A 26,946-nucleotide genomic window follows, 5' to 3' on the forward strand; every position below is an offset into this window, starting at 1 on the left:
TCAGCCATATTTCTTCGCTTTTTGGTTGCCATAGCAATCGGAGGGGTGAAGATGCATTCTTATAGTTTAGTCAAAACAATAACTTTCTTGTGGGAACCAAGGTCAAGCAGAGCTTTAATGTTTGGCGGGCTGGAGCTACCGTTAGGGAGTCTGCCACACAGTAAGGGGTGGGGAGTTCAACTTTTACTTTGCGACCTTTTGGCGAGGTAACTTTCAGTCTTGGTTTCGCCTTTATTGGTGCTGATGTTATGTAGCCATTAAAAGTGTTCTTTGAGGAAAGCAATTGCCTCAGAGTTCTTATTTCTGGTAGTCCCATCTATCCATGACACATATGAGGTATCTCAAGGTGGGGAAGGCCATGGCGGGGCCTAGTGCAGGGACAAGACTACTGCTTCCAGCCACCAAAGACCTCCCCCCACCCTTGAGAGATCCCATGCTTCTCTTCCCACCCCTTGGGGTCCCAAGCTGGTTGGACCTTTTCTCCTCATCCCATCACCAACCGCTTAATTTACCTTTGGTGCCACGTTTGAGAGCCATGTGCTTCCCACGCTCTCCTCCTGTGCGGCCTTGGGTGCCGGACCCCTTGTCCAGCCAGGCAGAGGCACCGGGCTGGTCTCTCCCCTTCCCCGCCGAGCCCTAGCCTCTTGTCCCGAGCGGGCGCGGCCCTGCCTGGCCACTTGCTGGAGTGCAAAACCCACCCGGATTTCACAAATTGCGACACTGCGGAGTTAGCTTGGCGTACCAGCACCCAGCTCTCCTCGCTTGCCAAAAAGACTCCTTCTCTAAATTGCGAGAGGGGGCTCCTAAACAAACCTGTTTTCCAGCTCCGTCACGCTTCTCTCCACAGCTCAAGATGCTCTTATTTCGCCAGAGAAACAGCAAACCATAGAAGTTCACGGAACTAAAAATAATAATAAAAAAAATTCAGTCAGACCTTCCAACTTCTCGCAAAAAAAAAAAAAGATCTCCCGAAGTTGGAAGGTCTGATTGAACTTTTATTATTATTATTATTTTTAGTTCCATGAACGTCTTTGGTTTTCTTGCACATTTCTTATTCTTGCAACCCAGCTTTACCCATTTCTCCAGCGAAAGAAGAGCGTCTTGAGCTGCTGGGAGAAACGCGACAGAGCTGGAAAGCAGGTTTGTTTAGGATCCCCTCTTGCAATTTAGAGGAGTCCTTTTGGCAAGCGAGGGGAGCCAGGCGGTGGAGCGCCAAGTTCTCCAGCTCTGCGGTGGCGCAATTTGTGAAACTCGGCTGGGTTCGGCACTCCAGCAAGTGGCCGGGCAGGGCCGTGGCCACTTGTGAGAGAGGCTTGGGCTTGGCAGGGAAGAAGAGGAACCGATCCTGCACTTCTACGCCTGGTTGGACAAGGGCTTTGGCACTCAAGACTGCATAGGAGGTGAGCGTGGGCAGTTTGGGGCTCTTAGGCGTGGCACCAAAGTAGCACGTTGCAGCGTCTCTGCAGTTGTTCGTAAGTGCGAAGGGCCGCTGTGATGTTGCAACATATGTAACTTTGGGACCCGGTCGTAAGTACTTTTGGCAGGGATGTCGTAACTTTGAACATTCGCTAAGTGAACGTTCGTAACTTGAGGACTACTGGTGTTGTGGTTTTTTTGTAGTGGGGAGGGAATAAAGCAAAAGGATCCTGACATGCATTGATGTAATCATTGATCTTTTGTTGTGGATTGAAATTAAACTCTGGGGAAGTTTTTAAACCAGTTTTGTATATGCAGAAAGAACAAAATCCCCAAGCAGTTGAATGCCAAGATTTAATGTTTGGGAGATACAAAAGAAAAAGAACAGTATGGCTTTGGAACTAAATTAGTCTGTATTTTAAAGGGATAAAAGAGAATATTTGTAGCTCAGGGTTAACCTGTGGGGTCCTTGGTGCTCTCTGAGCTTGGTTGTTTTCTTGCAGACATTTTGTTATCAAAATAGGTAACAGCCTTAGTGCTGATAATGTTACCTAACATGGTAATGAAACATCTTCAAGAACACAACCAACTTCTTTCTTTCTTTCTTTCTTTCTTTCTTTCTTTCTTTCTTTCTTTCTTTCTTCCTTCCTTCCTTCCTTCCTTCCTTCCTTCCTTCCTTCCTTCCTTCTTTCTTTCTTTCTTTCTTTCTTTCTTTCTTTCTTTCTTTCTTTCTTTCTTTCTTTCTTTCTTTTCACTTCCCACAGTTAAGACAGGGACAAAATTGCTGGGATAACTAAATCTATGGACAAATCTACAGATGACTCCTCCCTAACCAAGCTGCTGTCAACTTTAGAGCTATAGATGCCACTGAACTGTAACTTTTTCTAGCTCTGTCAACGTGGTCATTGCTGAGGAGCTGTTGGGTTTATTTATTTATTGAATTTATATTTATATAGCTGGCCATCTCACTTGGACATGACTCGGGGCAGCATACACAATAAAAACAAACTTTACAAAGTTTACATAATTTATCAAAACCAATTAAGAACCGTAATAAGAACCATTACTGCCGTTCAGTAACTTCTAGACATCCTTGGATTCTCCAGCCCTGCAATATTGCATAAAAAATCTGACTTTGTCTGCTTCTTTAAGAGCTTTCCGTAGAGCAATTGGGGGGGGCGAGGAGTAATCTCATCCTGCACCGTGACCGTTCCTTTCAAATTTATGTTTCGTTAGGCAGAGAAAGATAAGATCCTGAAGCTGAGTGCTGAGGTTCTCCGTCTTGAAAACAGCTTGCAGGAAGAACGGGCACAGCGCCAGGTGTTACGTATGGAGCTGGCACAGGAACGGGATGCCAGTCTGGTAAACTATCTCCCCTGGAAAAAAAGGATTCCATTGTTCAAGGCGGGAGGGAAGATAGAGACTTTGGGCAATGATTTCTGCCCTCTCACAAGTAGTTAAGCCATTCACAGATTAAGATTGCCAAGCTCCCAGGAAGAGGTTTAGCTCTCTTGCCGGCTATGTAGATGGGGTTGCAAGACATCTTTATCTTGCAAGGATCACCTGCCAAGAAACTTTTGAAAAGAGCTCTTGGTTCCCCTCCCTTCCTTTGCAGGATACATGATTTTTTTTCCCTGTGGCCTTTTGAAGCATTGACTAAAGACTTAAGAGACCCCATCATTCCATTTCATTTCTCTTCTCTCTTTCGATTTGCCAGTCACTACCCCCTGTTGTCACTGGCCGTTCTTAGTCCTCACTGAGAAATTTCTGGGCTGACCTTCACGGTCCTGTGAACACCCAATTATTTGGCAAGATGCAAAATTCGGAATAAAAAATCCTAACTTGGGTGCTCTCTAGCATTAGGGTGACTGCAGCTCCTTTAGACCATCTGGCCAGGAGGTCAAAGAATTGCTGTCTCACTGTTATCAGGAGAGCGCCTAGTTAGGGAAGGATTAAATGGATCAAGCATCTCAGTTCTCTTAGTCTGGATAAAGCTTTGCTGGCACAAACTCTTTAACGCAAGCCTGGACCGCATATGGTCCATGAACAACGCGAGGCTCATCAAACATCCCTGCATGGTTTGATGCTGCTTATTAAAAAGTCATTAAATTCACACACACACACAAATAAAATAAGGGGTGCTGCTGAGCACCTGCAGGCCTCCTTGCTGCTCCTAGCTCGAGCGCTGCCTCCTCACTACTTAGCAGCTGATTGGCCCGCCAGGTATTCCTTTGCGGCCCACAATTACTTTTAATTCATCGGTGTGGCCCTTTCCCCTCTCCAGGTTACGCAGGCCTGCTCTAAGAGGTGAGTGCAATGTGACAATAGATCTGCAAAAAAAAAGAAGCCTTAAAGAGCCTTTAGGACAGAGGTCCCCAGCCTTTTGGACACCAGGGACCGGTTACACGGCGAGAGGTTTTTCTTCAGACCGAAGGGGTCGTGTGCTGCCTGCATCCTGCAGTTGGGGCTTTGCTTGTTTGTGTGGCCCGGTTGCTGGCATGCTGCGGCCCGGTACCGGTCCACGGACTATGGGTTGGGGACCTCCGCTTTAGGGAATGCAGATGGCCAATGATGAAGGGGAGGCTCTTCCCCATGAATAAAACAGAGGCCCTAGAAAATGGAGAGAGCTTTCCAGAAGTGAAAGGAGCTGTCTTAAAATCCCAGCACTGGGCATGAGCATTAACTACAGGTAATCCTCGAGTTACGACCACAATTGAGCCCCGAATTTATGTCGCTAAGTGAAACATTTGCTAAGTGAGTTTTGCCCCATTTTACGACTTTTCTTCCCACATTTTTTAAGTGAATCACTGCAGTTGTTAAGTTAGTAACACGGTTGTTCAGTGAATAGGGCTTCCTCATTGACTTTACTTGTCAGAAGGTTGCAAAAGCTGATCGCCTGACCCTGGGACACTGCAACCGTCATAAATGTGAACCACTTAGTTGCCAAAGCGTCTGATTTTTTGATCACGTGACTCTGGGGATGCTGCAAACGGTCGTGTGAAAAACGGTTGTAAGTCACTTTTTTCAGAGCCGTTGTAACTTTGAATGGTCACTAAAGGAACTGTTGTTAAGTCGAGGACTACCTGTGTTTAGTTCCATGGTGGGCTTCACAACTCTCTAAACCTTGTGATTCTAAAATTCTGCTCTGGCAAACGTCGCTGTCGCCCTCATCAGGTTCAAGTCTCTGAGAGCCGCCGGGAGCTACGGGAACTGCGCGCTGCCTTGCAGGTGGCCCAGAAGGAGAAAGAGCAACTGCAGTCCGAAAAACAGGTTGGTGTGGCATCCAAATGGGGAGGGAAGAAAGGCTGGCCATAGCCTGAATTTAGTATGAGAAGAAGCTACGAAGTGGCAAGAGGAATCCATTACCATTCAGGCCTTAAATGCTGATATGCGTCGCCCATTCTCTGCCTTCAGGAGTTGCTGGTGTACATACGCCGCCTTGAAGAACGTTTGGAGAAAGTGGCAGATGAGAAATGGAGTGAGTCAGTTCTGATTGATGAAGAGGAGACAGCTCTGGATACCCCTGGTTAGTCCCGCCACCATCACCTGGCCGCCCGATCAATTATATTTAGTGACTCTAGTCCATGCTATCAGTGACAAAGGCAAAATAATAATAATAATAATAATAATAATAATAATAATAATAATAATAATAATAATAATAATGATGATGATGATGATGATATAATTACGATGATGATGATGATCATCCTCATCATCCTCATCATCCTCATCATCATCATCTAGGGATCAACAGACTCTGTTGAGTTCTGTGAAAGTAGCCTTGTGAATCTAAATGTTCAGGCATCCTTAAGCTCATCCAGAACAAAAGGGGCAGGGATCTTAATGGCGTTTACCTTGAGACTGAAACCGCTTCTCCAGAAATTTGTTTAGCCAATTTTTTTCTTCCCGTATTTAATCTGAGATGGGCAATGCATTGCCCTCTAGGGTTGATGGATTTCAATGGGCCGATGGTGAGGAACGGTGGGGATTGCACTGCAGCAACATCTGGTTATTAAATGTTTACTACCCTGGGTAGGGCCATAGCCAGTGCGTTTTTTGTAAAAGAAAAAAGGTGCCGGAACTCACACACGTCATACAACCCGCCTGGCCTACCCTTACAAGGTTCCATCTGAAAAAGGTGCCGGAACTCCGTTCTGGGTCTTCTATGATGAAAAAAAGCCCTGGCCATAGCTGAGAGAAAAACTCTCTGTCAGTGCCCCTTTGTGATGCTTCCATTCTTTTCCCACTCTGCGGGAACTCTTATGGCGTGTTCCGTAAAGTCAGACTTTAGATATTGGGAGATATTTTTTTCCTGGGTGGACGGAACATCAGTTTCCTAGGAACTTTCAACAGGAGAGCCTTTTGCTTCCCTTCCCCCAAATCCACACCAAGCACATTAGGAAATGTTTACCTCCTCCTCCTTTTTTCTTTTTCCTTCCCTTTCTTGCCTTCAAATCAGCGTTGACTCCCGGGGACGTCCGGCCAAGTCCCTACAGTTTTCTTGGCCAGGGTTTTCAGAAGTGATTATCTCCTTCCTAGGACTTAGAAAGAAGGACTGGCCCAAGGACACCCAGCTTCTGTGTCTAAGGCAGCACTAGAACTCATGATTTATTTATTTTTAATCCCATTTATATCCCGCCCTTTTCCGAAGACTCAGGGCGGCTTACAATCTAAGAAGCACAAACCAATGTGCTTAGCAGTAGCCTTCATTCTATGTATATGCCTGCTTGTTAGGGCTTTCACACACACCCCAAGCGGCATTATTACAAAGTCAGCTTAATTGCCCCCAACAATCTGGGTCCTCATTTTACCTACCTCAGAAGGATGGAAGGCTGAGTCAACCTTGAGCCTGGTGGGATGCGAACCTGCACTAATGGCAGGCAGCTGGTGTTACTTAAGGAGGCATCAGCCCACTGCTCCACCAAGGCTCTTTTTCCCGGTTTCTAGCCTGGTTTCCTAAACATTACACCAGACTGGTTCACTTTCTTCTTATCTGAAATTAATTCGACTCTGTTGACAAGAAGATAAAGCAGGAAATGTCAGATAAATTCCTGGGATCAGGACAAGTCCCGGTGTGAAGAGGTAGAGGAAGGGGAGAGTGGTGATGAAACAAGAAAGGGCCAGTATGCAGACCCCCAACAATAACAGTGTGAAAGACTCTTATTTTTTCAAGCTTTTCAAGGATTCTAGTCTTCTTCTAATGAAGGGAAGGACGAAGGGGGACATAATATTAGGGTTCCAGTATCTCAGGGGCTGCCACAAAGAAGAGGGAGTCAAGCTATTCTCCAAAGCGCCCGAAGGCAGGACAAGAAGCAACGGATGGAAACTAATCAAGGAGAGAAGCAACCTAGAACTAAGGAGAAATTCCCTGACAGTTAGAACAATTAACCAGTGGAACAACCTGCCTCCAGAAGCGGTGAATGCTCCAACACTGAAAGTTTTCAAGAAGAGACTGGACAGCCATTTGTCTGAAATGGTATAGGGTTTCCTGCCAGAGCAGGGGGGTGGACTAGATGACCTCCAAGGTACCTTATTATTATTGTTGTTCTTTGGAGCACCTTGCCTTTAAGCTCCTTTTGTAGGGCAGGAACTTGCAAATATCCCACCCAGCAACCCTGGATTAACCATTAGCAAAATAAGCAGGTGCTTGGAGCACCAATGGAAGGGAGGGGAGATTTATCTCCTGGACAGACATCCAGTTTCAGGTTCACACTGGGAGGCTAACTAGAGCAATCTTTTTCTCTGCAAGGTCAGTCTCTGCTGGGAGCATCATTGCTTCCTGGGAGAGATTTGATTACACACACACAGGGACACACACGCACCTAACGCCATCTTCATTTTCATCTTCCAGGCTCCCTGGACTCCCCGCTGTCTGATTCCGAGGACGAGTGCCCCGAGGACATGCGCCTGCCTGCTCGGTTCAGTCCTTACAGCCTGTGTGACACCCAGGCAGTGACCACCAGTTCTCCCTGCGCCCATGGGCCATCCCACACAGTGGTGATCAGCCAGCCTGCTCCTATTGCTAGCCAGATCAAGCAGCCGCCTGAGGATTCCAGTTCTGACTCGGTGAGGCCCTGAGAAGCGGGGAAGGGCCCAGCCCAGCCCACGTACAGCTGTCCAAGGCGAAGAGCAAAAGAGTTGCTTTGGGGATCCAGGCAAAGAGGTGATCTAGCCCAGGGACAGGGCAGCTGAAAGCATGCTGTGAGCGCCTTCGTGCAATGGAATCCTCAGAGGAGGCCGGGCACTTTCACAAAAGGTTTACTGTTGGGGCCCAATCACTAGGAAGACAACGTGTTAAAAATGCTCCCCATCAACTCGCTAGCCTCTCCTAAAGCAGGGCTTTTCAACCAGTGGTACGGGCACCACCTGTGGTACACTGGCACCTGGCAGGTGGTACGCGACCATCCTAGAAAAGTGGTAGCGGGGGAGGGGAATGAGCTGAACCGGTGGCCGCACCGCACAAGCCTGAGTGAGAGAGACGGCTGGAGCTGCAGGGCTGTCAGAGGTCAGCAAAAGCACCAGGATCAGCACCAGGCTCCAGCTGGAGCTCGGGGCTGATCCCAGTGCTTCTGCTGAGCCCAGAAGAAGCACCCATCAGCTGGAATGTTGCAGCATCTCCAGGGTCTTATGATTTACATTCAGATGCTTGGCAACTGATTCATATTTATGACGGTCACAGTGTCCCAGGTGTCAAAGCTCGTCCTGCAACAAGCAGGGTAGATGCCGAACACAGGAACGAGAGACTTCTGCTGCAGTCTAGAAGCACTTTATTCTCCAGAGCAATAGCCGCAACGAGATTCAAAGCCAGCGTTGGCTGCTATCTGCATCCAACGCTGCTATATACACATCCAAAAACCCCACCCAAACTCCACCCAAACAAGCCTCCGCCCTCCCATTCCCTATAACTTCTCCACCCCTCCCCTACAAGGCCTTTCGCCCGTCGCTCAGGCAGGTAAGACCCCCCCAACGTGTCGCCACCACCGTGCCCTTCTCCCTCACCCACTCCCTGCTGCACCCACCCCCGAAGGCCCCTGTCACCCAGCCACCCGGACATCATAGGGGTGAGGGACCCATCCCCCATCAGCGTCGCCACACAGTCCCGCGCAGGCATGGCGTCGGAATCCCCCCAAGCCGCAGAGTCGTTAAGTCGGCTCAGGCCTCCCCCGGGCAGGCTGCAGGCCGGGGTCCATCGCTCACACGTGTCGCCGGCCGAGCACAGAAGCCGCGGCGCAGGTCCCAGAGTCATCCGAGCTGGAGAACCGCGCGCAGACGCGCCGCCGAGCGAGGCCAGCAGCCCCGGCGCGTCTGGAGGCACCGGAAGAGGCGACGCGGGCCCCGGAGCCGTCCGAGCCGGGGAGCCGCGTGTCGACGTGCCGCCGGGCGCAGGAAGCAGCCGCGGCGCGTCTGGAGGCACCGGAAGAGGCGACGCGGGCCCCGGAGCCGTCCGAGCCGGGGAGCCGCGTGTCGACGTGCCGCCGGGCGCAGGAAGCAGCCGCGGCGCGTCTGGAGGCGGCGAGAAGAGCGTCGCGGGCCTCCGGACTCTCCGGGCCATGCTGATTCCAGGTGGGGTCGGCGGGAGGGAAGCCGGGTGTGCCGGAGAGGTGGAGGGGCCCCCCCTCGTGTGTCGGGCTGCCGAGGCCCGACATGCCGCCCCCTCTACCAAGGACCCACCTGGAATGCAAGGAGAGAGAGGTGAGCAATCCGTAACATGATCAACAGTCCCCCCCGGGGTCTCCCCCGGCTTCCCCGGGTGTTTCTGGTGGAATGCACGGAGAAGGCGTGGTGCACACACATCCTCATCCCGTACCCAGGTGGCCTCCTCCAAGGGGTACCCCTTCCAGAGCACCAAGTATTGCACCCGCCCCCTTCGTTTCCGGGAGTCCAGGATCTCCTGTACTTCATAGTGACTACCTTGTACAGGTCCCGGGCCGCCCTCCCCTGCCGCCGCAGAGGCGGTCGTAGCAGGCTTCAGCAGGCTGCTGTGGAAAACGGGGTGTATCTTTCCAAGTAGGGGAGGTAGCCGGAGTCTGATGGTGACGGGATTGACTACCTGTATAACTCGGAAGGGTCCGAGGTATTTGGGTCCTAGCTTTCTACATGGCACCTGCAGCCGCAGGTATTTCGTAGAGAGGTAGACGAGATCACCCACTTTGGGAGGTGCGAACGGCCGTCTTTTCCTGTCCGCCTGCTCTTTGTATGACTCTGCTGCTCGCTCTAACGCTTTCTTAGCTACCCCCCACACCTCCTCTAACCGGTGCATCCACGCCCCAGGTGTGCAGGATGCCGGGGGCCCCTGATCGCACCCTGCGATAGGAACAAACTCGTAACCGGATACCACTTTAAAGGGGGAGAACCCAGTGCTGCTATGCACTGCGTTGTTGTAGGCAACTTCCGCGAAGGACAACAAGTCCACCCATTCGGACTGTTGGTATGACACATAACAGCGCAGGTATCGCTCCACCGCCGCGTTCGCACGTTCCGCGGCTCCGTTCGTGCTTGGGTGGTACGCCGAGCTCAGACCCTGTGTTGCTCCAATATAACGCACGAACTCCCTCCAGAACCGGGCCGTGAACTGTACCCCACGGTCGGAGATGATGCGTCGCGGCACCCCGTGGAGACGATAGATATGTTGGACAAACAGCCAGGCCAACCGACGGGCCGAGGGCAATCCCTTACAGGGGATGAAGTGGGCTTGTTTCGAGAACAAGTCTATCACTGTCCACAACACATTATATCCCCTGCTTTCCGGTAACTCAACCACAAAGTCCATTGCAATGTCCTGCCAAGGTCGTACGGGGTCTGCCACCTGTTGCAGGAGGCCTGCCGGTTTCTTGGTAGAGGGCTTAGTGGTTGCGCAAATGTGGCACTTCTGTACATAGCGTTCAATGTCCCGTCTCATGGTTGGCCACCAGAACTGGCGGCGGGCCAGATGCAGGGTTTTCACGAACCCGTAATGACCTGCCTGCCTGGCGTCATGGCATTGGTAGAGTGCCTGATCTCGTGCCGCTGCAGGCACATACAATCTGGCCCCGTGCCAAGCTAAACCATCCCGCAACGAGAGGGTGTCGGGGTGCGCCCGCATCCAGTCGTCAGTCGCCAACGCCCCCTTACATGTCCGCAGGAAATCGTCTGTCACGGTGTTGGCTCTGTGCTCCGTCTCCTCCACCGGGCGGGGCGGTGGTACCAGTGCCTGCACTACCTCCTCCTTCCGGCAATCGTACTGCGGTAGCCGGGACAAGGCGTCCGCCAGGAAATTCCTACCCCCAGGCACATACTTGAGGCGAAACCGGAAGCGTTGGAAGTACTGGGCCCACCGTACGTGTTTCGGGGATAGTCGGCGGGGTGTTTGCAGGGCTTCCAGGTTTTTATGGTCCGTCCAAACCTCGAACTCCTGGCTAGCCCCCTCCAGAAGGTGTCTCCAAGTCCCCAGAGCCCAGCGGACCGCAAAGGCCTCTTTCTCCCAGATAGCCCAAGCCCTCTCCGCGGTCGTTAGCTTCTTGGAGGCGTACGCGCAGGGCCGCAACCCCCCCGTTGCATGCCGTTGCAGAAGAACAGCTCCAACAGCCACGTCACTTGCATCAGCCTGTACTACGTAGGGCAGGTCAGGGTTCGGGTGTTGCAGAACGGGCTCCCTGGCGAACTGCGCCTTGAGCGCCTCAAAGGCCCGCTGGCATGTAGTGGTCCACGCAAGCTTCTGCCCTGGCCGCGGCGACGTTGCCATCTGTTTAGTCCGTAGTAGGTCCGTGAGCGGCAGGGCGATGGCAGCGAAATGTGGAATGAATTGCCGATAAAAATTAGCGAAGCCTAGAAAACTCTGCAACTGTTTCCGGGTCCGTGGGGCTTGCCACTGTTGGATAGCCTCCACTTTTCCCGGGTCCATCTCCACCCCGCTGGAGGACACCCGATAGCCCAAGTAGTCCAGCCGGGGCTTGTGAAACTCACATTTGGAGAGCTTCACATATAACCGGGCGTCCCTCAACTTGGTCAGCACACTCCGCACCAAAGCGACATGCTCCTCCAGCGTAGACGTATATATGAGGATGTCATCAAGATAGACAAGGACCCCCCGGTACAGATGGTCATGCAGGACTTGGTTAATCAACTGCATGAATACCGCGGGGGCTCCTTGCAGGCCAAACGGCATTACCCTAAACTGGAAGCTCCCCAACGGGCAGTTGAAAGCCGTCTTCCATTCATCACCGGCCTTTATCCGGACACGGTAGTACGCCTCCCTTAGGTCTAACTTGGTGAATATCCGGCCCGTGGCCAAATGAGCTAAAAGGTCCTTCACCAAAGGGAGGGGGTACAAGTGCTCCACACATACCGCGTTGACCCCCCGATAATCAACGCACAGTCTTAGGGTCCCGTCTTTCTTCTCTCTGAACAAGACAGGGGCCGCCATCCTAGACCGAGCGGGCTGAATGAACCCCCTCCGCAGGTTCTTGTCTATGTATTGACGGAGCTCCTGCATCTCCCGGGGTGCCATTGCGTACATGCGGGGTTTCGGCAATTTCGCCCCTGGCTCCAGTTCAATAGCGCAGTCCGTGGGGCGGTGGGGTGGCAAGGCGTCACACTCCTTCTCATCAAAAACGTCTGCAAGATCGCTGTACTCCCAAGGTACCTGTGTCTCAAACCCGGTACCCACCCCTGCGGCCCCCTCTGGCCTACCAATCCCCTCCGGACCCAGGAAGGAATGCTTTTCGGGAGGCTGGGGCCCTGTCCCGAGGCGGAGGTGTCGGCATCCCCCCTCCCACCAAACCGTGGGGCCCCACCTGTCCAACCATGTAAGCCCCAGGATGACTGCCTCCGTCATAGACGGCACCACGACAAACCGGAGAGTCTCCCAGTGTGTACCCATTTCCATCCTCACCGGTGCCGTTACATGCGTAATGGGTGCTCCACCCAGAAGAGACCCGTCTACCTGCTGAAAACAGATAGGCTTGGGGAGCCGCTGAAGGGGAATACCGGCCTCCCTTGCCATCGTGAGGCTAATAAGGCAACGTGTGCTACCTGTATCAATCAGGGCCTTACACTCCCTCCTCCCACCCGTTCGTGGGCTAATCAACACCACGGGCAGCACAAAAGGACACACCTGTGCGCTTACCATCGGGTCTTCCTCGTACTCGTGATCCTCAGAGCCGTCGGACGTGTCCGTTCGTCCATCCGCCGGGCCCACTGGACGTATCGGTGTCGATGTTCGGGGTGTTTTGTCGGCCACCTGGTACGCTGTTCTGGAGCGGTCTGCAGCTCTTCTGGGGGTCAAGACCCGCGCCTCCGGAGGGTTGGGCCCCGGTCGCGGCGGAGGTAACGGGCAGTCCACCGCCCGATGGCCCGGTTGATCACAGCGGAAGCAGCGGATTGTTGGACGGGGCGGCGGTGGGGGCCCGGGTTGTGTCGCCACCGCCACGGGCTTCCGACTCTCTGTCTTCGGCCCCTCCGGGGTCCTCCAAGCTCCAGGGGCCACTACTGGTCTGCCCCGGGTATCCTGCAACCCAATGTCTAGCTCCACCGCCACCCGGAACCAGTCCTGGAGCCGTGCAGGAACCCCCCGCACCACACACGCCCGCCGGAGGGCTCCGTCAAGACCGGCCCGGAAGTGGTGCACCAGCAAGCGCTCGGGCCACGAGCGTAACCTGCCCGCAACCCTGCGGAACTCAAGCACGTACTCCTCTGCCGGCCGTCCTCGCTGCCTGATGGCTAACACTTCGGCTTCCGCGCGATGTAAGCGGGACACATCCTCGAAGCGGACGCGTAGGGCTTCCAGAAACATCCCCACGTCCCCGAGCTCGCGGGCGTGGTCACTGTAGAGGTCCGCTGCCCAGGTTGCAGCCTCGCCCTGAAGGCACGCGGTGACCGCTACCACCATCGCCCACTGTGATTGATAGGTATGGGCGTACCCGTCCAGATGGTTAATCACCTGCCCTAGGAACATGGCCAGGCGGTCGGGATGCCCATCATAGGTTGTAGTGAGTGGTGGGGGTCCCCACACCACGCCCGGTCCCCAATGCCCAACAGGCGGACGGGGTTGAGCCTGGGGCACCCCCACCGACCTGGGTGCGGGACGTCCAGGGCCCCGGTCAGGCGTTGGCCATGCCTCACGGCCCCCTTGTGCTCGTGTAGATGGGCCCCGAACGCCTCCCTCCCCAGGCACCTTGAACTTTGGACTAGCCAGTCGGAAACGGGACGTTGCTGACTGACTGGGTGCCCCCCCAAGGGACCACTGTCCCGTGTCTTCTTCAGGGGCCATGGCTCCCCAGGAACCGCCGTCACGTGCCCCGACCTCTCCGAACCTTTCGCGCAGCACATCCATGGTTTGGCTCCCGGGTGCAGTTGAATAGCTGTATTCCTCGCCATCATCATCAGTAAGCCGACGCTCCCTCCAACCCAGTGGAGCCCCACCGGGCCGGGCCGTTCGTCCTTGCTCGAGCCCCGTGCGCCCCAGGATCGAGCTCAGCCACCACTCCCCTCCCTGGGTTTGGCTACTAACACCCTGGGACTCCACCGCAGGGTCTGTTGGTTGCACGTCCCGCACTTTGGGCCTCACAACAGGTTGGACGTCCTCCTCGTCCCTCTCCACAGGGGTTGTCACCTCCGCCCCAGCCACACCAGCCTCCTCCGAAGCAGTCTCCAACGCGGCCCCTTGCACACCCTCTGCCATGGCGCACAAACGGAACACAGCTGAAAGGCAGTAGGGCCGCAATGCTGGTGCAACGCTGGCTTTCTGTCAAAGCTCGTCCTGCAACAAGCAGGGTAGATGCCGAACACAGGAACGAGAGACTTCTGCTGCAGTCTAGAAGCACTTTATTCTCCAGAGCAATAGCCGCAACGAGATTCAAAGCCAGCGTTGGCTGCTATCTGCATCCAACGCTGCTATATACACATCCAAAAACCCCACCCAAACTCCACCCAAACAAGCCTCCGCCCTCCCATTCCCTATAACTTCTCCACCCCTCCCCTACAAGGCCTTTCGCCCGTCGCTCAGGCAGGTAAGACCCCCCCAACGTGTCGCCACCACCGTGCCCTTCTCCCTCACCCACTCCCTGCTGCACCCACCCCCGAAGGCCCCTGTCACCCAGCCACCCGGACATCATAGGGGTGAGGGACCCATCCCCCATCAGCGTCGCCACACAGTCCCGCGCAGGCATGGCGTCGGAATCCCCCCAAGCCGCAGAGTCGTTAAGTCGGCTCAGGCCTCCCCCGGGCAGGCTGCAGGCCGGGGTCCATCGCTCACACGTGTCGCCGGCCGAGCACAGAAGCCGCGGCGCAGGTCCCAGAGTCATCCGAGCTGGAGAACCGCGCGCAGACGCGCCGCCGAGCGAGGCCAGCAGCCCCGGCGCGTCTGGAGGCACCGGAAGAGGCGACGCGGGCCCCGGAGCCGTCCGAGCCGGGGAGCCGCGTGTCGACGTGCCGCCGGGCGCAGGAAGCAGCCGCGGCGCGTCTGGAGGCACCGGAAGAGGCGACGCGGGCCCCGGAGCCGTCCGAGCCGGGGAGCCGCGTGTCGACGTGCCGCCGGGCGCAGGAAGCAGCCGCGGCGCGTCTGGAGGCGGCGAGAAGAGCGTCGCGGGCCTCCGGACTCTCCGGGCCATGCTGATTCCAGGTGGGGTCGGCGGGAGGGAAGCCGGGTGTGCCGGAGAGGTGGAGGGGCCCCCCCTCGTGTGTCGGGCTGCCGAGGCCCGACACCAGGGTCATGTGAAGTGACCAAAACCTGCTGCAACCACCCAGCAGAGGGGGGGGGAAATAAAAACCAACACACCCCACCCCACCCCCCGCTGCCAATCCTCAACAGAAATGCTCACAACAATGAAAACCTCGGATACGAGGAAGAGCGCCACCGGGCGGGCAGGCAGGTGTCTTGCTTGGCTGTGGTTAGGAGGGCAATTTTTTCAGTGCCATTGTAACTTCGAACAGTCACTAAGCAAACTGTTGTAAGCTGAGGACTACCTGTACTTCATCTCTTTTTTCCTTTTTGGGGGGGGTCATCAAGTTTTTGACACCTTGTTAGGCGACTGGTGGTACTCGGATGTTGCCATATTCTAAAAGTGGTGCAATGGGTGAAAAGGTTGAAAAGGCCTGATCTAGAGGATGAAATGGCAGGGTTGCTTATTAAATGTTCAGATAATGTTAGGAGGTTTTCTCATATATTGGAGGAGAGCATCAAAATCCAATTGATTTTGAGAGAACTGAACATTGGGCCAAATCTGACAGGATGATGTTAAGATAAATTTAAGATCCTGCATCATAGTAAGGCAAACCAAATTTATAGGTACAGGACTGGGGAGATCTAGTCTGGCAACAGTGGACGTAAGAAGGATCTAGGAATACTAGTTTACTGTACAGTATAAATATTGAATAAAACCATACTTTATACATGGGCAAAAGCTCATCTTTTTATGTATAAAACACCTGTGCATACGCACACAAGTTCCAAAACTCCTCCTTCAGGCAGCTCCATGTGCCTCCAACCAGTAAAAAGGCACAACTTTTTACTGTGGATAATGGAGTCTGTCCGTCTGGACTAACCGAGGAAATATACAACCTAAAGGATGTCCTAAAGGATGCTTCCTATCATGTTGGCTTAGTTTTCTTCTTTTGGGCAGGAAGATGGCAGGACTGCAGCTACTCGTCTTTTTTTTTCCCCTCGGTGTCTGTCAGATCCAAGGGCACTGTGTTTGATTTTGTGTGCGTGTACACACACGCACGTCTGCGCTAAACGCCGATGTGCTTACTTTCCATGATACCAGCTTCTAATTTTGCAAGTTCAGAGCAATAATAATAATAATAATAATAATAATAATAATAATAATAATAATAATAATAATAATAATAATAATAATAATTCATAACAATGTCCAAAAGGGGCAAGAAATGTGGTCAGCACCAAGAGAAGTGCCTACTGACTTTGTATTCATCTTCCGATGCTGTTTAGCCTGATTAGCCACAGCTCCCCAGAATTTTAGGCAAGGACTCTTTCCTTCATCTGCATCCCATAATTCTTTTAGTTGGAGAGATTGAACCTAGGTCTTTTCTGTGCAAAACAGGTGTCCTGAACGGAGGATCCCGTATGCATGCATATCCTGTAGATAACCTGAGGCACAGGAGTTTGTGCCCTCCAGCAAAAAAAGAAGAACAGGCCAGTTCTCATGAACATGAGCCAAAGTCAAACATGCTGAAAACGTGTCTCTTTTTATTTTGTAGGAAGCCGAAGATGAGAAGGTGGTTCTGATGGCAGCTGCCCAGAGTGGCGGTGAAGAAACCAATCTACTTCTTCCAGAGCTGGGCAATGGCTTCTGTGAAATGGCCAGGTGAGAGGAAGTTATTTCATTTGAACTGTGTTTTCTCTTCAACTTTGTCCTCTCTCATTCCTGGCCCCCAGCTTCTGGGCAAGTGCCAGATTGGGAGTATGCTAAAGAAAGAAAGAAAAAAAAAGAATACTTGAAAACAAGGAAACTGCAGTTATTTCGGTAACAATCTCGTCTTTTTTTCACCGGGGGGGTGGCGGGTGGGGGACGAGAAAGTGTTACCAGCAACATCTGAAAGTTTTCTAGGTGGTACCTGTCAAAAGCTCAGAACCCAGAGACCCGTCCAGGTTAGGGGTTCCAGTAATTCAGTAGTCTGCAGTCCTCCCTAGCCGCTTTGTAAATATTGAAAAGCCAGACAGATTTTGCAGAAGAGAGAAAGTGCTGATGGTGCAAAATAAGAAATGCATGCAAATGTACGCAGCTTAATTACGGTTTCATCTTCCAGTTGCCCATAGTGCCAGTTCTGGATTGTTTAACAGCCAAACTGGATACATACATACATACATACATTCATACAGTACATACATACATACATATATATATATATACATACATACATTCATACAGTACATACATACATACAATATATATATATATATATATATATATATATATATATATATATATATATATATATATATATATATACACATACATACATACACACACATACACACACACACACACACATACACACAGATACACACACACACACACAGCCAAACTGGAGATAGATAGATAGATAGATAGATAGATAGATAGATAGATAGATAGATATAAATTCATCATGTCTCAGTATCCTCTTCCTTCCCATCCTTTCTGCAGCCCTAAGTCTACCACTTACAGGCGTCCCTTTCTCCCTCCACTGCATTTCTTCTCTCTTCTTGCTGAGTCTGATTGCCCTGTGTATTAGCTATATCAGTGATGGCGAACCTTTTAGAGACCGAATGCCCAAACTGCAACCCAAAACCCACTTATGTATTGTTGGGTGCTGGGTGGGCGTGGCCCATTGGCTGGGTATGTCCAATTGGGTGGGCGTGGCCCATTGGGGTGGGCGTGGCTGCGGTGGTAACAGCAGACTGGGTGGGACTAAAAAGTTCAATCAATCAATTCCAACTTTGCGAGATCTTTTTTATCCCCATGAGAAGTTGAAATTGATTGATTGAACTTTTTTTTTTGCAGACAGCAAAAGGTTTTTTGCACACCCCTAAAGTTAAAGGGTTTTATAAAACCCAGCTAAAGTCCTAGGACTGGGGCGATGGCACGTGTGCCCACAGAGAGGACTCTGCGTGCCACCTGTGGTATGCGTGCCATAGGTTCGCCACCATGGAGCTATATGCTTAGTGAAGGACTTGCTTAAGGGTCCCCGTGTGTCTGGTAGGATGAAGCCTTTCTCCTATCTTCATTTGCGATTAATGTATCTTGGCCTACACTGGAGGTCAAGTTTCACTGACCTTAATTCTGTCACCTTGGGCATCTTGGATCTTGTCTGCCTAACCAATTCTCCACTCTACCCTGGTTTTGCACAGTGAATCCTATGGGAGAATGTTCAGCACCATTTCAGAAGATCAATTTATTAAATTTCAGTTTTAGAGCACCCTTTTTAACTTCTCTCTCTCTCTCTCTTTTTCTTTTTCCCACACTTTTCCTCCATGCTCAGTGGGCTGACAGGGCGGCAGATGTCAGAATCATCCGGAATGGGTGCATCTCCCTTGGACCTGCCCTCTCCAGGCTTCTGGAAAGAGTGTCCCATTTGCCACGAGCGCTTCCCGCCTGAGAGTGACAAGGAAACTGTTGATACGCATGTTGACGGGCACTTCTTTTTCAGCACCCATGACCCGTTTACTTTTGAATAAGCTTCTGGTCACCACCACCATCATCATGTCCCCTTGTTTTCCCCTCTTTCGTTTCAGTAGGATTCAGGCTGTTTCCTCCCCTCTATTCTTGCTTTCATAAAGAGTTTCTTAAGAAGAATGAGTTATCCTAGCACAATTGGGTTGGTGGCTGTAAAAAAACGGTTGTCTTCCAGGGGCCCTTTCCAAGGCAGAACAGTCAGAGCCATCTTGCATCAGGAGTAGTATCCTCAAGGATGGGAAGTAGGTGATATTAAACTATAGTAGTAGAATGGGCTATGTATCACCATAGAGTGATAGTTGTCCAGGCATTTTGTGTGATCTTCTACACACATCCACAATGACTTTGCCTCCCTGTTTGCCTGCCAATTGTACCAGTACTACAAAATTCTTGAAAATGCTTGTATCTACAAAACCCACCAGATATATGTAGGTCCTCCCTAGGCTTATGTCCAGAAGCTTTATGGTCCCTACGCCTTGCAAAGAAGTCAGGCGTCCCTATACCGTGCAAGGAAGTCAGCTGTTTTCACACTGTCCAGTAACCATCAGATCTCCTCACTAGGGAAGGTAATGATACTCTGACATTTGCCCTGAAAGGACTCTGTAGACTTTATAGAAAATCAGGAGCAATTGCAACTGAGATATGATAATAGTACTTAGACTTATATATTGCCCCACAGTACTTTACAGCTTTATAGCACTCTTTTGGGCTGTTTACAGGGTCAGCCTATTGGCCCCCAACAATCTGGGTCCTCATTTTACCAACCTCGGAAGGATGGAAGGATAAGTCAACCTTGAGCCTTATCAGGATTGAACTCCAGGCTGTGGGCAGAGTTTGCCTGTAACATTGCACTCTAACCACTGCACCACCAGGACTGCTCATTAACAAGCAAATGGAGGCAGAGAAGAGGCGGCTTCAGTTGCCTTATCAGTAGCAGCTGTATTGAGATGAATGGAAAAGGAAGGCCTTTAAAAGTTACGTAGGTATTGAGGCTCCAGTCAACCATGCAGCACCAATGTGGTTTTCCTGTTATAAGGACTTTACTGATCCCTGGCCTCCAGGTCCAATAAGACTCCTTGTGGCTGATTTCAGCTGGAATCCAGCCACAGCTGGGGAGTTACAGACTCTGTATCCCTGGAATAAACCCAAAGTCAGTATTTGAGAAGTTCTCAAATTAAGGATATCAATTCCTTGGTTATAAATAGTTGGCTGAATTTATATCTACAAAACACTTGGGGGCAAAAATATTTAGCGGGTACTACTCTCTCTTCATTGTTATAGAACAGCTCAGTAACAGATGAAAGCCCACCTATTGTTTAACTCCTCAGTATGTAAATAGAAAGAAAAGAAATGAAATGCAAATGAATGGATTGTCTATTTATTGGTTTAGCTACTGGTATCCCTTCCAACAAAACCTCAAAGGATTTTATTGCTTTACATTTGTATATTATATAGCATTGTATGTGGGCTTTTTAAAATAAAAGCTAAAGCAACCAGACTAGCAGACATGTAAATTAGAATAAAATAGAGAACAGATTCCATAAAATCTCTTTCGGCACATCTCATCACCACAAGGGAACAAAATTATACAAACTCCCAGGCAAGGTTGTTTTTCTCCCTTAAACACGATGAATAACTTTCCTAAATGAGACTGTTACCTTTACATAAATAGCAAAAGGCAAAATTATTCTATTATAATTCCTGTTCTCAAATATTCCAACGATATTTAAACTGGAGAAGGAGGGACAGGGACATGACAGTAATGTACAGTAACTGCCACTACTCTCAAGGAATGGAAAGTGGTGGGCAAGGTTATTCGTAAGAGATACCCTTAAATTAAAAATGAATTCAAGTGGTTTCAATCAAGCTAATTTTCTTTATCTCCCACCAGAACAGCAATGGGTCCATTTTCCTTCCAAAAGGAACCAAAGTGAATAAAGAGCAGGGGGAAAAATAGCATTGGCTATTGCACAACAGAGAACCTTGCAGCATGTAATTAATTGATCAAATAATTCACTCTAAGAATTAGCAACAGGAATAGTATTTTGCCACGACATTAGTATTATTAGTATTAAGCAGAAATACATATATTTTTTAGCTGGGGACAATGCATCTGGAGAAGACATCAAAGCATGCTTATCTCGATGCTTTGGATCATAACTGTGCATAAATGTGCTTTGGCTCCAGATTTCCATTTCCTCACCCTAGCATAAATTAGGCCCATTATGCAAGTCAGCTCATACTAACAATAAATTATGCTTCCGGAATAAATGATAGCAAATGTATCTTGTTTCACATGGAAAACCAAATTAAATTACTATAAGCTACAGAGTCCCAAGTTAGCTTAATTACTCGATTTATATCTAGCACAAATATATACGATACATTATATTAGCACAAATATATACAATAGATTTATATTAGCACAAATTTCATCATAAATAGCACAAATCCAATGCGGCAAAGAATGTCAATAGCAGAAAAAGGCAGAAACTGGAGCCAGATGATGTGAAGAGCAGGGATGTTCTACAAATAGCCAAAGATCAAGTTGTGAAGAGTGCCAATACCAACTGCATAGTAGGCAGAATCTCGTCAATTAGAGTAAAAGAAGCCTTGCCAGTCCTATTCAGATTCTTTTGCCTTAAAGTCTAGAAACATGGGGTTAGGTTTTTTTTGTTTTGTTTTTGCATTGTATCCGCAGTTCTGAACTATTGGGAATGTGTAGTTACTCCCTGAAACGTGATTTATAATTCAAGGCTTCCTCCCCCTTCAGATCATAGCCTTTGTTGCAAATCTCAGGTGAGGGCCTGGGGGTGCATCCGTATGCAATGCTAGTTCTGACTGGTAGGAGTATAGAAGCCCACCCATGATTATCTTTCTTTCAGTACGATTCCCTCTCTTGGACAAAACCTGCAGCTAATCCCCCCACGGAGGCATAATCTGAGGCTTTAGTGATGGACTGCACCATTTTAAACTGCAAGTGAGGGAACCTAGGTTCACGTGTTCCGATGTGAACAAATCTCCCTCTGTGCAAATAATAATAATAATCATGGTAATTCCCAGTGTGACAGTGGGCAAGGTTCTAGGATAACGCACCTAATACGTTGATGTAAAGGGAGTTTGGAGGAGCACTGGAACCTGAGACATGGCATCAGTAAATTGATCTGGTATTTTGTAGAAGAAGCTGTCGATCATGATAGCGCTGCATGAGTCAGTGAGATCCAAGACATAGCAGAAGAGATAAGGATCCATAGATTTACATTTTGGATTGACATGAGTGCAAGGGGGCAAATGTGAAGGTGGTTCTCAACCAGCCACAGTTCCTTAAGTAGACTTGGTTGTTGTTGTTGTTTTCCTCCTCACCTCTTTCCTTAAGTTGCTCTTTCCCAATGCCGAGCCGAGTATTGCTTCTTTCTCAACTTGCTGCCTTGTGACTACTGATGCATGTGTCTCCTTTGTGTGAGACTGAGCCTCTGGCTTTAGTTGCCTCTCCTTTGACAAGCTAGCCCTTGTATATATCCCCAGTTTCCCCATTTGCTGAGCTTTGCATTTGCTTCCTTCTAATTGCGGAGTGGGGTGGGTTGGTTGCGGGCTTTTTTTTTTTTTTGCTTTGCGTTTTGACCTCTCAGTTGAGTCACAAGAGAGGAATGTAAGATCCAGGTCCTGCTGTATCGATGCAGAAGGAGAGAGACACACCTCTCTAGGGACTGTGCCTTTCGAAGATATGCTACAAAATGCCTCTTCATGCCCGTCAGAACCACTAGATGGTAGCAAAGAGTTAAGAGTTTTCTGTATCTTTGCTGCCATCTATCAGGCAACTAAACACTTACAGCACAGGTTTGATAGCTATACACACACATTTTACTATTCATTGTTACCTGCATTTGTGGCTTTGTGTTCTCATCTGTTTCTTTCCTTTCCCTAAACGGTTAATGTTTTTTGTTGTTTTTTTTACTAAATATAATAGCCGCTCAAAGCAATAATCACCCTTTCCCCCAGCCTTGACCTTTCCCCAAGTCTATGTATAGGATGTATATATATATGTATATATTTATATTTATATTTATATGACATGTTGCAGCTATTCTAATAAAATGCAGTCTTTCTGCAGCTCGATGGTTTTTTGTTGTTTGTTGAGTTGAGCAAATTGTGATTTGGAAAATGTGTTGTTGTTTTCTGTTGAGGTTCCTGCTGCATGTTGCTGATGGTGAGTGGGGCTGAAGGATGCTTGGGAGGGACCAGAGCAAAAGAGGTGTGTGTGTGTGTGTGTGTGTGTTTGTGTGTGTGTGTGAACACCAACTTTTTTTTTCTTTTGGGCATTCCCTTTCCTTCTCATGTAGACCGACAGGAAACTATTGTTGCCAACAGACTTTGGTTCAAGTGAAGGCTGCTTGGAATTGAACAAGCTTGTTCTACTCATGCTGGCAAAGAGGGCTTACTTTGGATCCAGCAGCAGATGTAAAATCCTTATTAATAAAACCAATCATTTCATTCTGTTCAATATTTGCTCTTTCATCTGTGCAGTTCATATCTATGCAGCATCGGTGCATTCTACCGTCTCTGCTCCCTGGTATTTTGAGAAGCCCATAGCAGTATTTCTGGCCTAGTCCAACAAAACTGCTCCTGCCATGCCTGTTAGTTCCCACCAGTAAGTCCCAGTTTGCTGTAAGTCCTCACCACAGCCAAATCCCAGCTGGGGAAACCAGCATGCCTGGGAAGGAGGGAACAGCTTTTCCTGTTCCAGCACTGGAGCAGATAACGACAAAATCAATTTTTATCACCCTTGGCTTTTATGGACCCTTTAAAATATAACAGCAAATCATTGAGGAATTCATTATCCCTCCACCTTTTCTTTCCCAGTGTGTGTCTGTCTCGGGTGTCTGTGTGTGTAATTTTATTTAATTAGAAATGTAAAATACAAAAGACCCACAGGCAGGTGAAGATGGACAGGCAGAGTGGGGCTGAGTGATGGCCCAACGAGGCTAGATTTATGGCTGTACGGATGGAAGCTCTGCCCTTGTATAGCCAATAGTAATGGAGTGTTGCAATCCAAGTCTTAAGCGCAATGGGTGACCTGGGATCTATAGATCATTCATACAACCTGACTCATAGCTGCTGCAATTATCTGGGGTGAATAAGATGGAAACTGAGCAGGGCAGGAGGGGGCAGTCAGCTGGCTTCAGAGAAGCCAGGTGTTGTGCTGGGACATTTCTACAAGGATGGAGAATATGGAGGATAAGAAATGGCTGGCCAAGCATTGGGCTTGTAGGAGAATTCCCTCGGAATAGATTCAGATGTATTTACAAGCAGAGTCAAGGGCTTGCCAAGTGACGCCTGCTCCTTGATTTAACCTGTTCTCACGCTCTTTGGGTATTTGGCTGGTTCAGGAATGTACCCGCTGCTTTCTAAGCAAGGAAGAGGGAGAAGACAGGAATATAACTTAAAAATAATTTAGCACTACAGTGTGCCTGAAAGTCTCTTAATGCCACTGAAAGCACACAAAAATTCTATAGTGAAGTCCACTAATTTCAACAGGCAGAAGGCACTTAAGCCTACTTGCATAGAAGTTGGACTCTGAGACCCAGTCAATACAAAATCAATACATTCAAAATTCAGCTCTCCCCATAGGTTAAACATTAAACAAGCTGATGACCTTACGGAGGAATGCCTTTACACAGAATGAATTAGATGAGTTTGTGAAATAGATTCAATTCTGCCACGAGTTAAGGCATCTTCCTTTTTATAATCTGTTCTGAAACAAAGTGAGGGTGGTCGCCAGGTGAATTCTATACTGCAATAGCTAAAGGTGACTTTAGTGTTGGAGACTTGCATCCCAAGGATAGAACAAACAAGTCAAACAATTGTTTTTATGTGGTAAGCCTCCCAGACTTGGCTGTGGCGAGATGGGTATCAAATAAATTTAATAAATAAATACAAATTGTGTAAATCTATTACATGTCTAAACTAGAGGGGAAAGGGAGTCGTTCTTGTCCAGTTTGATTTGAAAGGAAGAGTTTTCAAAAATATTTTAAAGGAAAAGAATATTTCACAGATGAATGCAGGGTTCCTGAACTTAACAATGTGACCAAGTAGTACGTATGAAAGCCCTTTATTTCATATTCTTTCTTTTATTGTATAATCATCTCTCTCTGGTCACCTTCAGAAGCAAAATCAATTAAATTCCAAAGTTATCATGTGGGAATTATTTCCTTTGAGTTTTAAGAAAGGCATAAGCAACAGCATTTTCCATCTCCTTGCAAGGATAAAGTAGGTTCTGAAATACTCAAACGAGAGTCTTTTTGATTAGGGAAAACCCCTGAAAATTGAAGGACATACTTTGACATAGATTTAACCTGAAGCAAAAGAGCAGAAATACATATTGTAATATCCAATTTATTAGCTTCTGCACTTCCCAGTGTTCCTGCTCCATTACACCACTACTTAACAGCTCAAAGTGTAAGCCTTTGAGAGTCAGGTTAATGGCCATGCTAGCTGGAAGATTATAGAAGCTGAAACCCAAAATATCTGAAGGTGATCTTGAGAAAAGATGGCCAAGATGCCTTTGCAATCCTATCTATAGCTACTCAGTACACTCTTTGTGTTCAAAACCCCAAGTAAACTGGAGTGGAACGATAGCCTTACCTCTTTCCCCTTCACCACCCCCCACCAAATCGCATGATATAAGGAAAACAGCATTAGCTAAACAAGATCTACCTTGAAGCCTAATTCTAAAGATACACCACTAAGTATTATCATTTGCACCAGGCAGTTCCACTGAAAATGACATTTGGGAAAAAAAAGATCTTAGGATTTTTAGGATATTGATTGATCCTAATGTTACTCAAGGGACACGGTGGCTCAGTGGGTTAGGATGCTGAGCTTGTCGATTAGAAGGTCGGCAGTTTGGCGGGTCGAATCCCAAGTGCCGTGTAACAGTGAGCGCCTGTTACTCGTACCAGCTTCTGCCAACCTAGCAGTTCGAAAGCACGTAAATATGCAAGTAGAAAAATAGGGACCACTACGGTGGGAAGGTAACAGTGTTCCGTGCCCCTTTGGTGTCTAGTCATGCCGGCCACATGACCACAGAGACGTCCTCGGACAAGCGCTGGCTCTTCGGCTTTGAAACGGAGATGAGCACCGGCCCCTACAGTCAGAAAAGACTAGTATGCATGTGCGGGGGAACCTTTTCCTTTACCTAATGTTACTCACCATAAAGTTCCAGCACAACCTGTCCCCAATATGGTTCTTCAGGTCTTCCAAAAGTGTCCCCCTCGTGGCTATAGTTGGTGATATAATAAAAGGAGCCAATTTGGTCTAGTGGTTAAGATATTAATTCTTTTTTAATGTTTGTATTTTATGTCTCTTAATTTTTATTGTTGTGAGCCGCCCTGAGTCCTTAGGCAGAACGGCGGCATATAAATTTAATAAATCCTAAATCCTAATATCAGGCTAGAAACCAGGAGGCTGAGTTCTAGTCCTGCATTGGGCATGAAAGCTGGCTGACTTTGGGTCAGTCACTCTTTTCTCTCAAACTAACCCTTTTCCCTTTGGAGAAAACAGAAGGAGGAAGGAATATTATGTATGCTCACTGCCTTGAGGTATTTATAAAAACAAAGAGATATAAATAAAAATAAATAATCGAGTCCATTTTTCTTGCTGCTTCATATCCTTATTGTCTCTTTCCTATCACCTCTCCTAGCATTAAAAACTTCTTCAGAGAACTAGCTGTTCTCATCAAATGGTAATTTGAGTCTGGGCTTTTGTGTCTTGAATAAGAACTGTGGGTTGATTTGTTCACTTATGAATATATTTGTTTTCTTGGCTATGTGTGCTATTCTCAACTGGATATGCTAATCTTCTCCAACACCAAAGTTCAAATGTGTCACTACTCTTGAGATATTGATGGGACGTAAAATGATTACAGGCTACCAATGTGGCACAAATTAAAAAGAACATCAAGATCTTTCCATGAGATCCCAGTGCAGAAGTACAAATATACTGTAAGGGTTTTTTTATATTCTTTGCATCTTATTAATTCCAGAAGGTACTGGAATAGCACACTCAGGTTTTTATCAACTGTGATTATGAAGCATGGGTTATAACAGTGCTTAGAAGGCACTTGAGTGGAGGACAGCTTTAATAAAATATAGCAGCATTCCTCAACTTGAAAATAACTCTAGATCGGTGGTGGGATTCAGCCAGTTCGCACCAGTTCGGCAGAACCAGTAGCTAATTTTTTGCTGCCCAGGCCCAGAATGGACTTCCAGAAGGGGCATCCACACAGAGAACTGGTTTGTTCACATATTTGAATCCCACCGCTGCTCTAGATGTCTGAATTTCAACTTTGAAAACAATTCACAGAAAGGGGATTTCT

General features: G+C 48.7%; 1 protein-coding gene across 3 annotated transcripts in view; it reads left to right on the plus strand.

The window, feature by feature from the left end:
• CALCOCO1 (calcium binding and coiled-coil domain 1) overlaps positions 1-22,683 on the plus strand; it is a 44,640-nt gene extending 21,957 nt beyond the window's left edge. For 2 of the 3 annotated variants that reach the window (XM_083352444.1, XM_083352445.1), the window contains 6 exons: positions 2,653-2,778; positions 4,591-4,686; positions 4,831-4,942; positions 7,271-7,485; positions 16,615-16,721; positions 18,379-22,683. In XM_083352444.1, the coding sequence (XP_083208570.1) occupies positions 2,653-2,778; positions 4,591-4,686; positions 4,831-4,942; positions 7,271-7,485; positions 16,615-16,721; positions 18,379-18,574 (852 nt within the window). In that variant the 3' untranslated portion in view covers positions 18,575-22,683. The remainder of the gene's footprint in view (positions 1-2,652; positions 2,779-4,590; positions 4,687-4,830; positions 4,943-7,270; positions 7,486-16,614; positions 16,722-18,378) is intronic. The other variant, XR_014491180.1, reaches the window with a different exon arrangement.
• The last annotated feature ends 4,263 nt before the right edge of the window (positions 22,684-26,946 follow it).

This window comes from Vipera ursinii, assembly GCF_947247035.1.
Source record: "Vipera ursinii genome assembly, chromosome: 2".
NCBI classification, from domain to species: Eukaryota; Metazoa; Chordata; class Lepidosauria; order Squamata; family Viperidae; genus Vipera; species Vipera ursinii.